Raw genomic sequence first — 18,500 nt, 5'->3', positions numbered from 1 at the left:
AACACATTTGGAGAAATGCCCCAAGTATTAAAAAACAGCTCCTTAAACGAGATCCTTATTATCTCAGTATGGAAACAAAACGAGTGACTCGAAGGGCCCATATGAAACCAATTTCATAGCCACATATAATATGTGTGTGTGCATGTATGTGTGTGTAATTGATTTCAAATGCAAGTCACAATAGATTCAGTGAGGCTTCTGGCTCTCTGTCAGTCATGTATGTTCCACCGTTGTTTAGACAACAGTTTTCTATTTAGAGGTAACTGGTAACCATCCTTTTCATTCTTGTTGAAAGAATTAAAACCACTATCCTATTTCAGGGAAAAGATTAATATTTGAATTGAGAAAAGAGTTTCAAATAAATTATGTGCTGTTTTAAGTGAGCTTTGTTTATTACTCTCCCAATGACTTTGGGCTGCATATTTGTTCTAATGGTCCAATACTGGTCTCTCGCCCATCTTTAAAGCATATCTGGGGAAGCGGGAGAGAAAGGAAAAAAATCCTTTCTATTAATATCTGACTGAAAAGTCAGTTTGTATTACAGTAGAAACTCAGAGTTACGGACATCAGAGTTATGAACTGACCGGTCAACCACACACCTCATTTGGAACCAGACAAAACTGTTACCTACCTTTCGTCACTGTTGTTCTTTGAGATGTGTTGCTCATTATTCATTCCAAGTAGGTGTGTGTGTGCCATGTGCACAGTAGTTGAAAGGTTTTTCCCCTAGCAGTACTCGTCGGGGCCCATTGGAGTCGTGCCTTCATGGCTGTGTATATAGGTCCCTGCCGACCCACCGCCTCTTCAGTTCCTTCTTGCCAGATGTTCCGACAGAGGGGAGGCGGGTGGATATGAGCAACACATCTTGAAGAACAACGGTTACAAAAAGGTAAGTAGCCATTTTTTCTTCTTTGAGTGCTTGCTCATGTCGATTCCAAGTAGGTGACTCCCAAACAGTTCCTAGGAGGAGTCGGAGTTCACCGAGTCGCAGATTGCAGTCATCTCTAGCCTGACGAGTAATGGCATAGTGCGACATAAAGGTGTGGATTGATGGCCATGTTGCTGTCCTGCAGATGTCTCGACTGGGCACCTGCAGCAGAAATGCTGCCGAGGAAGCCTGCGCTCTTGTGGAGTGTGTTGTTAATGCTGAGGCAGGTATCTTTGCTCAGTCGTAGCACGTCCTGATACAGGCCATGATCCATAAAGAGAGCCTTTGGGATGACACTGGAAGCCCTTTCAGTCGCTCAGCAATTGTGATGAAGAGTTGTGTTGATTTTCTAAACAGCTTTGTCCACTCAATGTAAAAAGCTAATGCTTGTCTGATATCCAGGGAGTGGAGCATTCGTTCCCGGTTACTAGCATGCGGCTTAGGGAAGAGCACTCGAAGAAAAGTGTCCTGAGTTGCGTGGAATTGCAAAACTATCTTTGGGAGGAAAGCCAGGTGTGGCCGCAACTGCACCTCGTCCTTATAAAAAACAGTATAAGGGGGCTCGGGTGTCAAGGCCTTAAGCTCAGACACCCTCCAGGCCGAAGTTATAGCCACTAGAAATGCCACTTTCCAGGAAAGATAGAGGAGAGAGCAGGAGAAAGGGCTCAAAAGGAGGGCCCATCAGCTTTGAGAGCACCAGGTTAAAATCTCCTGGGGGGCTCGGCTGTCTTACTTGAGGGTACAGTCTATCTAGTCTTTTGAGGAAGCGGCAAACCATGGGGTTAGCAAATAGCAGAACCAGGATGGCAAGCTGAGATGGTGGCCAGGTGCACCTTTCTTGATGACACTGCCAGGCCTTCCTGTTTTAGGTGCAGTAAATAGTCCAGTATGAAAGGAATCGATGGCTGTAATGGCAGCGTGTCGTTTTGCAGTGACCAAGTCGAGAATCTCTTCCACTTAGCCAGATAAATTGCTCAAATGGATGGTTTCCTGCTGCCAAGGAGAACCTCCCTAACAGAGTCTGAGCATGCGAGCTCCAAGGGGTTTAGCTACAGAGTTTCCATGCTGTGAGGTGGAGAGACTCTAGATTGGGATGTTGGAGGTGGCTGTGGTCCTGTGTGAGCAAGTCCGGGACCAGGGGCAGTGTTATAGGTGTGTCGACCAACAGGTCTAGAAGCGTGGTGAACCAGTGTTGACATGGCCATACTGGTGCTATCAACATCACTGATGCTCTCTCTTTTTGGACCTTCAGCAAGACCTTGTGAATGAGCGGGAAGGGCAGGAATGCATACAGCAGGTGCTCCAAGGGAGGAGAAAGGCATCTGCGAGTGAGCCAGGGCTGTGATTCAGGAAGGAACAGAACTGCTGACACTTCCTGTTGCGCCGTGTTGTGAACAGGTCTATCTGGGGAAATCCCCACCTTTGGAAAGTGTTGGTCACGACATCCGGGCGGAGGGACCACTTGTGATTGTGAAATGACCTGCTGAGATGATCGGCCAGTTCATTCTGGGAACCTGGGAGATATGATGCCTCCAGATGTATCGAGTAGGCAATGCCAAAGTCCCACAGCTTGAGGGCTTCCTGGCACAGGGGAGAGGAGCAAGCACCACCTTATCTGTTTATATAGAACATCACTTTTGTCTTGTCTGTGAATAGTGATACACAATCCTGTCTAGGGGGAGCAGGGTAGATGCAAGGGGTAGGCTGCGGCTTAAAATGTTTCCTCTGTGGGGCTGGTGTATGAAGCCTCAGGGACTTCAGTGTTGCCCGTGAGTCTTTAAGGCTGTGGAGCTTAGAGTCTGTTTGCTCTTAGAAAAGCCCTGAGCAGTCAAAAGGCAAGTCTTGAATTGTCTGCTGGATTCTGTGCGGGAGTCCCGACACCTGAAGCCATGAGAAGGAGCTGTTGACATAGTGTGGGTTGCCGAGTCCGCCTAATCTAGGGAGGCCTGTAAGGAGATCCTCACAACAACCTTGCCTTCCTCGAGGACAGGAGCAAACTCTGAGCGGGAGTCCGCCGGTGGTAGCTCCTGGAATGTGGACAACATGTTGCAAGGGTTAAAACTGTAGTGGCTAAGGACTGCTTGGCGGTTGGCAACGTGAAGCTGGAGCCCCCACGGGAAAATAAACCTTCCTACTGAAGAGATCCAGCTTCTTTGCCTCCTTGGACTTAGGAGTCAGTCCCGGTTGTCCTTGCCTTTCCTTTCAGTTGGCAGCCGCCACCACAGAGTTCCCGGCTGAGGGTGAGTGAAAAGGTACTCATACCCTTTTGAAGGCACAAAGTACTTCCTCTCTCCACCCCTTTGACTGTGGGGGGGAAAGAGAGGTGGGCATTTGCCACAACACTTTAGTAATGTTATGGATGGTCTTAATGAGGGGCAAAGCTACCCTCGAGGGACTTTCAGGCACCAGAGTGTTGATGGTAGGGTCGGTCTCCTCCGACACCTCTGCCTGCATGCCCAAATTCTGAGCCACCCTTCTGAGCAACTCCTGGTGGGCTGTTGTCCATGGCATCAGTGTGGTGGATGTGCCCACCACTGTCTCATTGGGGAGGATGAGGAAGATGCCTGTGGGAGCACCGGGTCTTCCTGACTCTCCAGCCTGTGGAGATTCCCCCTGTGCCGACACGTCTTGCGTGGTGCTGGGAGCGGTGCCGGCTTCCAGGCCTGTGCCAGTCTTGGTGCCGGCCCCGGTGCTGTGTCCTGCTGCGGTCTCGGTGCTGGCCTGTGTGCCCATCTCTTGGCCTCGTGGAGGTGATGATGATGGAGGGGCCCGTGCCTCCAATACCACCGACAAGGATCTGGACCCCGACCCTTGGGCTTGGTGATAGGCCCACCGGGTCCAGAAGGGCCACTGAGCCGGCGCCTGACACTGGGTGGCCACGGCATCATAGGCAATGTCTGCAGTGGTGCCAAGAACGGTGCCGAGAGCAGTGCTGGCTTTGCTGAGAGCCGTACGACTCTGCCTCTGCGTCCGACGAGGACTCTGACCTCGGCGACCAAGGCGGTGCGGAGCAAGATGGTGCTGGGGAGCGGTGCCGAGGGGAGGGTGAGTGGTGCCGCATCATCACTGGCTTGCCCTTAGAAGGCACAGTGCCTCTTTGTGGTGCCGGCGCTGGTGCTTGTGCCATCCCTATAAGTTGCATCAAAGGTGTCCGGCATGGAGGGAACATCTAACTCCTCCATCTGACACTCCCGCACCAGGAATTCCACGAGAACTGAACTCAATGGACCTCCCTGTGAGGCCGGAATTGATAGTGCTGGCTGAGTCAGAGCCGGAGTAGGGTGTTCTGGCGTGGGATGCACCTCCTCGCACCTCTGCTCTAGTGGGAGAGTGACCTCTGTCGTCCTTCTTCTTGTGTGGCACTGGTGAAAGGGAGCGGTGCTGGGCACTCACACCAGAGGAGGTCGGGAATGGTGCTAAGGGTCCCTGGAGCCCAAGTCTTTTCTTGGCGCCGCAGCCTCTCTTACTGAGACCGGCACACTCCACACAAAAGGGCTGGGCTTAAAGTCCCTCTCCTTCTTAGTCCTTGGGTGGAAGCCTCTGCAGATGTTGCACTTCTCAGTCTGAAGGGCTTCCCTGAAACACTTAAAGCAGAAGTCGTGTGGGTCTCCCTTTGGCATAGGCTTCAGACAGGACCCACACGATTTGAACCCGAGACCAAGGCATGCCCCGGTCCCCAGGAAGGAAAACATGGTGGGGGGAGAGTCCCCAACCAAAACTTATCTTAACAAACTATGAACTTCTGAAAACTAACTAATACTATGTTTTTAACTATTTACATAACAACAAGAGAAAGTCCACTAGGGCAGTGTTTCCCAAACTTGGAAAGCCGCTTCTGTAGGGAAAGCTCCTGGCGGGCCGGGCCAGTTTGTTTACCTGCCGCGTCTGCAGGTCCGGCCGATCGCGGCTCCCACTGGCCGCGGTTCGCCGCTCCAGGCCAATGGGAGCTGCTGGAAGTGGCAGCCAGTACGTCCCTCGGCCCGCGCCGCTTCCAGCAGCTCCCATTGGCCTGGTGCGGCGAACCGCGGCCAGTGGGAGCCGCGATCGGCTGGATCTGCGGACACGGCAGGTAAACAAACCGGCCCGGCCCGCCAGGGGCTTTCCCTACACAAGTGGTGTCCCAAGTTTGGGAAACACTGACCTAGGTGATGGTTTGCTGTAGCAAGAGAAGAGAGCTGCTCCAAGGACCATCACTGGTGGTAAGAAGGAACTGAAGAGGTGGCAGCTCGGCAGGGACCTATATACACCGCCATGAAGACATGGCTCCAGGGAGCTCCACAGCTGACCCGCCGAATACCGCTAGGGGAAAATCCTTCCAATGACTGTGCACACGGCGCGCACACATCTACTTGGAATGGACATGAGCGAGTACTTGAAGAAATAGTAGACAATCAGGCACCAGCAGAGCCAACAACAACAACAAAAGCAAATACAGTACAGTACTGTGTTTAAATGTAAACTACTAAAAAAAAGGGGGAGTTTTTAAAAAAAAAAAAGATTTGATAAGGTAAGGAAACTGTTTCTGTGCTTGTTTCATTTAAATTAAGATGGTTAAAAGCCGTATTTTTATTCTGCATAGTCAAGTTTCAAAGCTGTATTAAGTCACTGTTCAGTTGTAAACTTTTGAAAGCACCACCATAATGTTTTGTTCAGAATTACCAACATTTCAGAGTTCTGAACAACTTCCATTCCCAAGGGGTTTGTAACTCTGAGGATCTACTGTATAATGAATAGAGCTTATGGAGAAGCTTCCTAGGAATACAACCTTTTTGTTGTTATTTTATTGGATATTTGCGGGGAGGCGGCTGGTTTTTTTGTTTCCGTTAAAAAAAAAAAAAAAAAAAAAAAAAAAAAGACACACAGCAATGCTCAAGTTTTCAGAACTGACAGCACCAGAATATACTGCTGTGAGCCTCAACCAAGGAAAACCTTGGAATAGTCAGAACTAGACACAAAAGGCACAGGAATCTTACACAACGTTTTTACAAACCTGAGCTCATGCAAATTCATATTTTATATGGTGCCCTGAGGACAGACAGTTCTTCAGTAATATACAGACTACTTTGTAAGAGGTTTGGTTTCAGGGTGGAAAGTCTGGATCTAAGCCAAACTGTGAAGCTGACATTCTTAATGTTGAAGAAGTCACCATGGAAATTTGACTTTTAAAAAGCGCTAATGGAAAATATAGGCCCAAGTCTTTTGTACAGGTTTAGCTTTACATGCACAAACCATGAGTTTCATGAATACATTAGGGAATTGCAGGAATCCCCAAATGTGCCCTTTTGAATACTGAGGAATAATCTCAGTTCAGCTTTGCCACTGGCCTGCTGTATGACCCATGCAAGTCACTCCACACCTCTTCCCTAAAATGGGAATAACGACACTTTCCTTCCTTTGTAAAGCATTTTGAGAGCTGCATGTGAAAAGCAATGTGAAGAGGGAAGGGTTAATATTCTTATACCTTTTTGTGAAAAGTTCATGGTAGCTCTGAGATTTTCAAACAGGACAATGAAAATGAAAACTAGAGCAACGCAAAGCAGATTAAAAAGGGGCCCTACAAATTTAGGTGAGGAAAAGCAGAGAGCCGTTCGATTTTTAGCAGCATCTAAAAAAGGGCTGGGGTGGGCAGACCCTGGCAAGAAAGTCACAGAGAAAGGAAACAGTGCCTAGAAAAATCAAAGTGGACAGAAAATAGAAGTTAGAGGAGCAGTGCATACTTCACAATATGCTGTGCTTTTATAGTGTCTTCTATCCCAGAATTGCAAAGCCCTTTGCAAACATTCATGTATTAACATCCACGGGAGGCAGGGGTATTATTATCCCCGTTTTATAGAGGGAGAAACTAAGTCAGAGAGAGATTACATGACTTGCCCAAAGTTACACACTGAGCCAGTGACAGCACTGGGAAAAGCTTCCTAATCTCCTGACCCAAGAGGTCTCTTGACGCACATTGCTTCAGTGTTTATAAAATAACATCCTGTGTAAATAGAAAGACTATGTTGAACCAGAGCAAAGAAATGTAACAGTTCTCAATCTCTTCAATATATAATTCAAGAAGATTTGTGTGTGTAAATCAATATACAGTGCCAAATTTGCACAGGTCATGTGTTTGTACATACACAAAATGTGTATCTTTTATTACCTGTGTGAGCAAAAGGTCATTTAAACATAGAAACATACACTGGGTGAGTCAACTAGGAAGTTGAGCCAACGTCCTTTTACATGTGCAAATGGTTATGTGCACAAAACACAGAGGCCCTAGGAAAACTGGGTCTGTACCAGTGTCTATGTCTCATTATGTAATGTACATCACAGTGTGACGCTTTTATGGAGATTGCAAGCTGACACAAAATAGACCTTAAGTGAGCTGTAAGCGTTGCCCCTGTAACCCTGCAAAAGAAATCAGGGGGAGAAGCAATAGATTTTCCTTAAAACCCTGGGGAGGAAGCAAATAGTTTAAGTTGAACTTTGAGCTTGGATATAAACCCTTTATGTTGCATCACTTAAGAAACATAAACAAAGGATATAAAGTTACCATCAAGTGCAGTGGTATTTTAGTTGGTCCTTTGGCAGACATTTTCTCCCATAGACCCCTTCGCACGTACCGGACAGTAGTGCCTGCGATCTGAAACTCACCAGGAAGCTCAATTTTCCAGTCGCTGTTAATGGATCTCTTACTGGAATCTTTTAAAGCTGGAAAGAATCAAACACAATGGAAGGAAATGAAAGCAATTCCATAATTAAAAGATAGACCCACAGTGATTCAGCATCAGCCCACTTCAACAGCAAGATGCAGAAGCCTTGTACCAGATGGGAGTTTAAAGGAAAAATAAAAGTATTTAGTTTTAGCTGAGGAGTTACAAAGTAGCTAAACTGTACACATTCTGCAGTTCAGTGTAGGAAGGCCTCTCTAATTACATTAAATTGCTATTAGGTAACATTAATGTCATGTAAACTGGAAATGCTGAAGTTTTGCTACCTTAATTGTTCAGATCTGATTTCTAAAGAATCAAAGTCCTCTGGATTCTGAATCGAGACATTTTCTCTGTCACTCCACTGCCAGGAAATTAAAGGGCGGGGGGAAGACGGGGAGAAGCAGTGCTGTGCAACGCCCGTTTACAAATGAAACAGAAAGAAGAATGATCACACGGTGTCCTTGTAAAGATACTACTAGTACCGGACTAGATGGCCCAACTCTAACTTACACTGGGGGACTCCTGCATCCAGTCATCCCACTGCAATCAGGAGTAATAGAATGAGTTCTCACCAACATGAGCAATGCTTGTACAATGTATTTGCTACCTGATGCATATCAGGAGAACATACAGATTAAAGGCATATCCTCACAAAAGTTTATGTCCAAAATTTCTCTTCTGTAAAAGCAACTAGGATTACTAGGAAATTTTCTATTCACTTTCAATGAAACGAGCTTTCATTTGGGTTTAAACGTAACCTTGGAGTATTGGAGCATTGTGCTAGGGCACAAGAACCAGAATGTTAAAGTGACTAGATTCTGACTAGGAAAAGAATGGAACTTACTAGCCCATTTTTCTCGTTCAAGCTGAGTGAAGTGCAAACAGTAAACAGAGAGGATAATTAGTGAACAGTCAATCAGATGCATATAATTACTTCAATAATAATCGAATGTGTTATTAGTAATACAAGTTACAATTTAGATGTACAGCATCATTACATTTATTTATATATGTATGTGTATATAAATAAACTGTAATGTGCTTTACATTTAAAATATATATGTAAACTTTAAAATAGCATTAGTAATGAAACTGTTCTAGAAAGCAATCTTCTGTCATTTGGGATTTTGGAAATTAATGTTTCCTCCACTCAAAGCAACTACATCATTATAAAGGTTACATTCAAGTCTAAGCACTCATTTTGTAACCTTTGAAAGAGTATTGATGCCGGTAGATTAGATAGATCTAGACACCCGGATACCAAAGCAGCAAGCACAATATAAGAACGTGATAGAACAGAATAGCTATTTGATCCCCTTTGATTGTCTGAGGCTTGCAAACCAGCCATAAACTAATCTCATGCTTCCCTTTCTCTCCTTGAAGCTTGCAGACTTGCTGTGTTACACTTTCAAAGCTATTAAAATTGGCAGCTGTAGAGTGAAAAAGAATCAAAACACTGCTGGCTTTAAACAGACTCCTGGTTTATGAGACAAGACTTGTACATTATTATCTAGGCTGCCCATCTTGCACCTGATTGAAGTCTGACAGTTTAGCAGTTGGGTCCAAGAAATTCTTGCTGAAATCAGTAAATAGTGAAATATATTCAGAGCTCCAACCATTTCAGAGCACTCATCTTTCATTTAACTCTCACCTTTCCTTCTAAGTGCAGCAACACAATTTTTGCCTAGTATTTTTAAAGTTTTCCTAAATAATTTCCTAAACCTTTCTTGGGTAAAAAGGAAACAAAATCTCTGCATTGGTTATGAGCTCCAGAAACATGTTTGAAGATTTGCAAGCATCAAAGAATATATATATTTTTAGTTTATGTGGGCTTCCATAATGAATATGTTGGATGGATTCTTTAACCCAACTCTTAGAGCCGAATCATAAAGGAGGGGTCAAGGTGTGTCAGGAACAGGAGGAGATGGAGTGGACTGTGTTATGCCCAATCCTCAGCCAGGTGTGTGTCCCCTATGGGACCATTCCAGCTAGCACAATTTAGAGTTGCCCGTAGGCTGCTCTAAATTATTTCAGAGGCCATTTTGGTCCTGGCAGACCCAGCATCCGGGAAACAGAAAAGTAGCTTCCAGCCATTTCCTCCATTCCATCTACATCAAGTTTATGTTCAGCATCTAGCTGGATGTCCTGTCTGCTCTCAGGCCTGCAACGTAGGGAGCTAAGGCAAATGATGCCTTGGCAACTCTTGGTCTTGATGGAAGCAGGTCAAGCTGTAAAGGTGCAGAAATAGGTGCAGAGCAGGTGATAAAATAGCCAGGTACACCAAAAACCCTTTTTAAAAATCTTTGTGAGGTGCGCATGTGTGCGAATGCTGTGCAGGGCTAAATTTCCACCAGCCTGAGTGTGCCTATATGCCTTTTGAACACAAGCATCCTTTTGGATGGACAGAAAAGTGCTGTTTTAGCCACAGCCTAAAGCCCTGTAGGTTTACTAGGTGAAATCTCTCACTGAGCTTTAGTATTGTGCCCAGACTGATGTATATACTCTCATGTCTGGGCACAATACACCAGAGCTGGATACAGGGACACAGTTTATTAATTTGGGGCCTGATCCAAAGCCCATCAAAGTCCTTCCCTTGACATTGACGGGATTAGCATCAGGCCCTTGTACGGGTTAACCACAAATCAACAGGGCCTCCATCAGTCAACACATACCCCACAGCTCTGAGGCTATGCCTATGCCGCACACTAAGTCTGGGTCTGTGGGACCCGGTGTTTCCAAGCCTATGCTTGAGCCTCCATGTTGCATGGTAGACCTGGGTCTCAGAGCCGTGCTAACGCATCCATACTGCACCATGCAGATCTTCTGACTCGGGTCTGCAGCCTGACCTGTGTCCACACTGCAGAATGACAGGGCCTGGACCCGAGTCTCAGAAGGTATATCTACACAGGGATAAAAGACCCAAGGCTGGCCTGGTTCAGCCCTCAGGCTCATTGAGGTAAGAACTCTGGGGATGAAAAATTGCTGAGTAGATGTTTGGATTTGGGGTGGAGCTTGCGCTCTGGGACCCTGCAACAAGGGAGGGTCCCAGAGTTTGGGTCGAGCCCGAACGTCTACACAGCAATTTTTAGTCCTGCAGACCAAGCCCAGTGAGCCTGAGTCAGTTGACTCGGGCCAACCACAGCTGTGCTATGGGTCTTTTAACCCCATGTAGACATGTCCAGAGAGACTCAGGCTCCGATCCCTAGCCCCCAGCAGGGTCCTAGGGCCTGGGTGCTTGCTGACCTAAGTCCGACTGATTTGTGTGTGGATGGAGAGGGGGCTTGGGCTCAAACCGGAGTAAGAGTCCAGGCTCAGCGTGCAATGTACACATACCCTAAGGGTCCAAACCTGTTTCCCTTTCATATCCCACTGAAATTAATGGAAGGGTTGTGTGCACCAGGACAGCACCAGTGAAGAAAACTCCTCCATAAAATAACCCAGTTGTAAAAGCAAGACAGACCCTCGTGCAGGAAGTCAGTCATTTAAAACTACTATTAAGAGGCAAAGGTATTTGGAATTTCATCTATTTCCTTCCCGAAAAGGCTACTGTATGTACAAATGCTACTTCAACACTCCAGCTACTGAAAGACGATTCCGTCCGCGGGGATGGTGAACAACTGCAGCTTTTCAAATTAATTTTTTTGACTTCCAGATTCTTCAGATTACTGGGGAGGGAATATTATTCCAAGGACTTTGGGATGAAAGCAAACGTACTGAGAGGTAGAGGAGCAAGCTGGCAAAGCCTGATTTTATGGGAAGAAAATTCCAGGCCACAATCTCTGTGGAGAGTCAAGTGCCACGTATCCAAACCGTTTTGCCCATCTAGATACTGGGTATTGAGCAGAGTGGCCTGTGGGTGTTTTTCATCTACTGCAGTGTTTCCCAAACTTGGGATGCCGCTTGTGTAGGGAAAGCCCCTGGCGGGCCAGGCCGGTTTGTTTACCTGCCTCATCCGCAGGTCCGGCTGATCGCAGCTCCAGGCCAATGGGAGCTGCTGGAAGTGACGCGGGCCGAGGGACATACTGGCCACTGCTTCCAGCAGCTCCCATTGGCCTGGAGCAGCGATCCGCGGCCAGTGGGAGCCGCGATCGGCCGGACCTGCGGACGGGGCAGGTAAACAAACCGGCCCGGCCCGCCAGGGCTTTCCCTACACAAGCGGCGTCCCAAGTTTGGGAAACACTGATCCACTGGATAGTTTTCTAATTTCAAGGTTAATTGTGTCTCCTGGCCAGACTGTTCTTTAATAACATTTTTCTTAACCATTAATGATTGAGTCCCAATTTATTAACTTTCTGTCAGAATTATGACCCTTGCTTCTAATTAACTAAATGAGCAGGGGTGTGACCCAAACCCCATTTGAATTAATGGAAAGGCGCCTAACTTGCTTGCTTGGGTTTCGGATCAGGCCCCACCAACTAGCAAGCTCTGCATGCCTTTGGTACACTCCATGTTGTTCTTTAATATACTTAGAAGGTCAGGACATGAACCTCCCCGTCAACGGGGAGACACGTTTGACTTGCTTTTATGGGGGAGGGGGGGCGCATTAATCTAGTGTGAGTCATGTTTGTAATGACAAGAGACCATTGCCTATAGACCTGCCCTCTGGCTGCTCAGTAGTCAGGCAACATTTGACGTCCATAATGCGGCTATTACTAAGTGGTGCGTTTCAAGCAACTAGAGGCCAGATTGCCCCCTCCCCCCCCCCACACACAGGAGGGGCTGAGCAGGAGGAAATTTCTGTGAGGTTCTCCTTCATGGGGATTCTTACCAAAGTGTTCTGACAGGGCACCGAGTTTACTCCCCTGGTGGAACTGGCAAGAGGTCTGACCTCATGGATCCAGAGAGCTGGAGAAGGTTGAAAGAGATCCAGGAAGAGGGCTGGTGCGTCAACACTCTGCTGCAGACTGAAACTGGCATAAACAATGGCTCTGAGCAGCACTGAACATGACCAGCTCAGGGATAATACCGTATCCAATTAAAGTCATGGGCGGAATGTAATGATCTCTATTGGAATATGGCTACTTACTGAGATACTCAGACAAGCATGCCTACTCTTGTGAAAAGGTCCATGACAGCTTTAATGAGCAGAAAGGCAGCACACTGCGCTCCCTAGGACTAGGAATCCATTCTGACTCAGAGGGAAGATCGCCCCTTGCTGAACACCAGCACTCCATGTTTAATCTCTGGGGTCTTCCATCTGGGGAATGGTCATGTCTTACTTGAGGGAGTCTTAGGGTTGGCAAGCTTTGATCCCCGCTTCCTCAGCATCCAAGCAGAACGAGCACTAAGGAACAGCAACAACATTTAGCTCTTACCGCATGGAGTATTTTGCAAGCAGGGATCTCAAAACATTTTGCAAAGGAGGGGAAGTATCCTTATTTACATTTTGCAGACAGGAACACTGAGTCACAGAGAGGTGAAGAGGTGTGTACAGGATCACCCAGCAGCTCAGAGCTGTGAACAGAACCGAGTGGGTAGATTCTCTTCTCTACCAAGACCTGCTTGATAGTGTGGGCAGGCGAGCTCAATCAGGAAACAGATTATGGCTTCCTGAGCCTCAGCCAGCCCTGTCCTCAGTGTAAATTAGAGCAGCCTAAAGGTTGCTCTAATTTACGACAGTTGGCTGTGGTACTCCCAGGATGATATGCCTGCTGTGGATAACAGTAACATAACTCCACCCTTGCCCCTGCCCCTTCACCGAGGTGGGGGTGGTAGATGGTTTATGGAGCCAGCTCTGCCGGCTTTACACCAAATGTGAATTCCTGTCAGGGCCAGGCCGGGGGCACTGGTCAGTTGCTAAGTTGTGGTCAGGAAATGAGTAGTGGGGTCAGCGTCGAGGTAGGTCAGGGTATCAGGAAGTTGGGGGTCAGGCACCAAGTTGAAGGTGGCAGGTGAGTCAGGATATCAGGAAGTCGGGTCAGGTGCCAGGTTACAGACAGCAAGCAAATAGCAAAGTTGAGAACAACCCAGGCTCGGAAGCTGGAGTTTAGGGTCTACAGCAAGCAGGGTCTGGAGTGGAAGCAGGCAGGCAGTCTGCTTGGTTGCTCAGACAGCTCTCCATGATGGCTTCCTGGTTTAAAAACTAGCAACAGCCAACCAGTGAGCTGGGAGGGGCCACCATTCAGATCCTGCTGGGCAGGACTTCCTGCAGAACCCAGTTTCATGGGGTCCTCAAGGGGAAACCCAACCTAAGCAACCAGTGGCGATGCGGATGAGTCGGTGGCTCAGAACTCCCAGGTTCCAGTCCAGCAGCGTCTTACAATTTCCTGCGTTTAGGGGAATTCTCAACTTGCAGTTGTGGCCAGATTGCAGCTCAAAGGGTCCAGAAAAAGGGCAGTGAATCTAACCCATTGTCTCCTGACTCCCAGTTCAGTGCACTATCCATGGAATCACGCTGCCTCTAAGTATCAAGTCAATTATTCACAAGATCCTCCAGCATCTTCCCATTGCACCAGAAATGTCTCACCAATCACCAAACCAAGTCTCTTCACCTGACCTGAATCCCAACTCTTGTCTGTATAAGATTGTGATCGCTGGGGGAGAGGGAAGGTGTTTACAGGAATGGTTAACTAAGTAGATAGGTCAGACTACCACTGGGATGTGGTTTCACTCAGGAGGTAGCAGGCATTTGCCTTGTCTCATGCTTAGCTTTGTGGCTCAACATCGTACAGTAGAGGATTAAAACAAAACCAAAAAGCCCTTAACGTCTCTTTTCCTTTCAGGCTGGAAGACAGGAACTGACTAATCAACCTAATCCTAAACCTGGCATCCAGTCAGATCTTTATTTCCACTTGCAGTTCCTCCAACTCACTTCCGAGCTCATGGACGCAAGCTGCCGAGGCGTTTCCTGTTCAAGGTGGTTCTTTAGCATGAAAGCCAACCGAGCGAGCCAGCCAGCCAGCGTGGGCTGAACGTAGGTGGAGGGAAATGATTCCGGAACTGCTCCCAGCAAATGGAATAATGATTCCAAATTAAGCAGGGTTCCAAAGTGCTGCACCCAGCCCTGAGTGGAAACAAGGCTGATTGGACTAAACTTTATGAGTGAAACTAACACAGGGAATCTTTCCAAAGTTAGACCCTTTGTTATAATGAGTGCAGAGTCCTTGTGCCTTATTAAAGCTACAGTGCCTGGAATTTGATTTCCCAATTATTGTCTTGTATATCTTGTTGGAGACTCGCTGTTGCTATCCTTGGGCTTAGATTAACAAGGCACTGCATATTTCTTCCTCTCTGATCACTGACATTGGAAACAGACAGCTTTGGAAGACACAATAAGATCCTCCTGGCTACTGAACATGAGCTACAGAGCTGAAAAAATATTGGGAAACTTCAGTGTAGCAAGAGCATCATCATGCACTGCAGCTGGGAAAAAACTCTCTTGGCCCTTTATTTAAAGGCACAGACATTTTAACCACTCTGCAAAACTGGACTGCAAGTATTGTGGGAAGATCCCGGTCTCAAGGTGTCTCAGCACTCCTGCTCCAAGTGGGTAGGCCAGAGATGTGCAAAAATAGAAAATATATAGGGAAGAGCTGCTTGGACCTTTATGAATCTCAAAACTGGATTGGGTCAAGTTTTGGAGGAAGATCTCTGGGAAGGAACCAGTCTCATTTTATCTGAACTGTATTTCTTACCTTCAGATAAGGTAGATGCATGCAGGGGCAAAATGTGCTCTCAGTCATAGCCAAACCTGTTGGTGTAGCACTTGTTGAGGTTACATCTGTGCAAGTGAGCAGGGTTACAGCATTGTAACTGAGGACCGACTTTAGCCCTAAATATTCAGTGCAAGCTTCTCAGATCTAGAACTCCAGCTGATAAAACTAAAACCCCCTGATAAACACTCTATATGAATCCCATGGAAACAAACAAACAAGATGGGCTTCCAAAAGCAGAATATTTGCAAAGCTCGAGGAAACACTGGCTCTTATTGTTCCACCAGTGGCTTGATATGTCAAACATCTTATGTGTAGGCGTAATCTTCTTCCAGAAAACTGGCTGCCGCATTAGCAGAAATAACAGCAACAGTGACACATGCTTCCTACAAAGGACTGGTGCCACAAATGCGGTTTTATCATACAAGGCGCAGCACACCTCAGAGTTGAATGGCAGGGGCTGTTTTTTTCTTAATTGCATTTTAGCTTTATTCATCACGTGGTATGTACTCAAGAAGACAGACAGGGCAGATGGGATGACAGCCAGGGAGAAGCACGCTTGCTGAATGTTCCTTGCCAATTCTGGTGTCATCCCAAAACACAGGAAAAATAGCAGAACTAGTGCAAAACTCCTAAGACACAATCAGCCTGCGAAAGCTTTCTGCAGCATCCTGTATCCTGAGATTTGCAACTAATTGGAATCTAAGAAAAAGAGTTATGATGAAGGAGCACATGGGAGTCAGGAGACCTGGGTTCTATTTGCAGCTCTGACACTGACTCACTTTTTGGCCGCGGCAAGAGTCACATCACCTCTGTGTACCTCAGTTCCACCATCTGTAAAAAAGAGGGGGTCAAATGCTCCTATGTGGAGTTTACTGCCATTCTCTATTATTTGTTCTGGTAGCACCCATCACCGGAGAGGGCACAGTTCCTGCGCCGAAGAAGATTGGAAGAGACGGAACAGGCGGATGGGACAACATCTAAGTAAGGTGGTAACACACTGAGCGGTCGGAGTGAGAACCACATAATCATTAATCCCAGTTTGCCCCAAATGGGAATACTTTGGTGAGGAAAGACTGCAGGACATGGCCCTAATAGAAGCACTCCGTTTTTGTGCCGAGGGGCGCCAGATAAACTGATGAGCAAACAGAAGAAAATAAAGGATTCAGGGGGCGTAAATGCTTATCGATAGCAACAAAAATCTGGAGGCAAACCTGCTCGGAATTTTAAACCACAAAGGTTCAAACAAACATCAGAGACGGCTTCGATTGTTCTCTTCTCCTGCCTTAACGGGACATAGAATTGTGGCACAGTATAGAACAGTTAAAAGTTTAGCTCAGCTTGTTACCTGGCTTGCAACAGTGTTTCTATGTGGCCATGCATCTATCTACATGTTTGGATGAGAGGAAGGATGGTCCGGTGATTAGGGTGCTAGCCAGGGAATTTGGATTAAATTCCCTACTCTGCCACTTCGTCTTTCTGTTCCTCAGTTCTCCGTCTGTCCAATGGGGATTGCAACACTTCCTTACCTCACAGGGATGTTCTGAGGATAAATTCATTAAAGTTGGTGATACAAGGATGATACTATGAGGGTGGGGCCATACATGTACCATTGTAGATGTAACGATAGGGTACCTACCTATAGCTAGCTATAATTTACAAGGACGCTACACAGCCATAACTGTAGGGGTTAATCATTTTATAATAAATTTGCTGACCCTGTAATAGACCAAACTACAATATCTGGGGCTCCCCCAGGGCCAGATCCTCCTTTCCCTTCCACAGGTGCAATGCCACTGACTTCAGCGGGACGGCAGGGGTTTAAACGAGGGGAGGACTAAGCCCAGTATTTCAGTTGGCTGCCTCACAGAAATTCAGAGTAAATAACATAAGCACTGGATCGATGGCTGCAGCCAGCCCATCTCAGGCTGTGAGCTCATTACAGGCTAAGCAGGGCTGGGTCTTGGATGTAAAGCAAAATGACAACCTAGTACTGCAGGAAGTGGCCCGGGCAGCATGGTAAGTGTGTTGGGGGAAGTCAGCTGCATTGTCCTGCCTCACTCCTGGTTTGAACTGGGTGCTATGCTCTTCCTACCCAAATGGCGGCTGTTTCATCTGAACACCACATTCTTCCTTACTCCTCCCCCTAAACTGTTGCACAGTGTTGTTGTGTGCTATTAGACAGCTCCTCTGTTCCACCCCAGAGCAAAGTGCATGTCAGGGACTCGTCTACGCATGTAAAAATGCTCTGGGATTCCTTCGGGAGTGAATAGCACCCTACTGCTGTCCGATATTAACACGCTGAGCAAACCGCCACAGAAAGGGTGAGACATCGCAATAAGAAAGAAACGTTAGCAGCCAATTCCTGCAAACGATGAACCTTTGGCCTAACTACTCCTATTGATCATTTAGACAAAAGCATACACTGAGTTTAGAATCAAAGCATTTTTCTTTTTTTACCCAGAAAACTGTGGGCAGGTTTATCCTCCACCACTCGGATCCGTCGAGCACCCGCAGGGATCACAGCTGCTTCAATATAACCTAGGGCAACAAAAGGTCACATGGATGAGAGTCTCCCACGACCAGCCAGAGGCATTCTGTAATTTAGTATCATCCCCCAAAAAATCAACTCCGCTCCAGCTTTTGTAATGGTTGGGAAACACTTGAAAGGTAGTAGCTGTTTTGGCAGCCAGGTTTCAATGCGGTGACTTGCGTAGCAAGGGCAAATCATTACAGCTTGAGGAGAGGGGGAAATGTGTGTACACATCCTTAATTGCAACTCTTCTGGCTTGTGGTTGGTTCTATTAAATCTGTTCCCGTGCATCATTTTTGTTCATGTGTGGCATCTACCGGAATACGTTAGGATCCTACTGGAAGCTGAAGCAAGGGTGTGCTTGCCAGTAGTTACAATGCACATCATAGGAACAGAAGTGTCAGTGCTTCGAAATGAACACATTTGTGTTAGCTGTTATGAAAATGCTTTCTTTGGGATATAACCTGCATTATCATTCATATTTTTAAGGAAAAGAATGAGCTATTTGGGAGACTGCTAAAACTAAAACATTGCAGGAGTCAATGATGAAAACTGGTATAAATCTATTTGCTTTCACTGGCATGTCAGTCCCTATGAAACAGTCCTATATAATTTAATAGACTACCATCTCCTTCCTTTAGAACTTTTAAACCAAGCTGCAGAATTCTACAACCAGGATTTAATTCTACAGG

General features: G+C 46.7%; 1 protein-coding gene across 3 annotated transcripts in view; it reads right to left on the bottom strand.

Annotated features, from left to right (window-relative positions):
- The window catches only part of ADAMTS17 (ADAM metallopeptidase with thrombospondin type 1 motif 17), a 264,395-nt gene that overhangs the window by 64,015 nt on the left and 181,880 nt on the right, over window positions 1–18,500 (bottom strand). For all 3 annotated transcript variants that reach the window (XM_054042918.1, XM_054042919.1, XM_054042920.1), the window contains 2 exons: window positions 17,736–17,816; window positions 7,464–7,621 (listed from right to left, as the gene is read on the bottom strand). In XM_054042918.1, coding sequence (XP_053898893.1) covers window positions 7,464–7,621; window positions 17,736–17,816 — 239 coding nt within the window. The remainder of the gene's footprint in view (window positions 1–7,463; window positions 7,622–17,735; window positions 17,817–18,500) is intronic.

Source organism: Malaclemys terrapin, chromosome 10 (genome assembly GCF_027887155.1).
Source record: "Malaclemys terrapin pileata isolate rMalTer1 chromosome 10, rMalTer1.hap1, whole genome shotgun sequence".
NCBI lineage: Eukaryota > Metazoa > Chordata > Testudines > Emydidae > Malaclemys > Malaclemys terrapin.
Note: the sequence above shows the minus strand (reverse complement) of the source record. Positions and strands in the feature narration are given on the sequence as shown.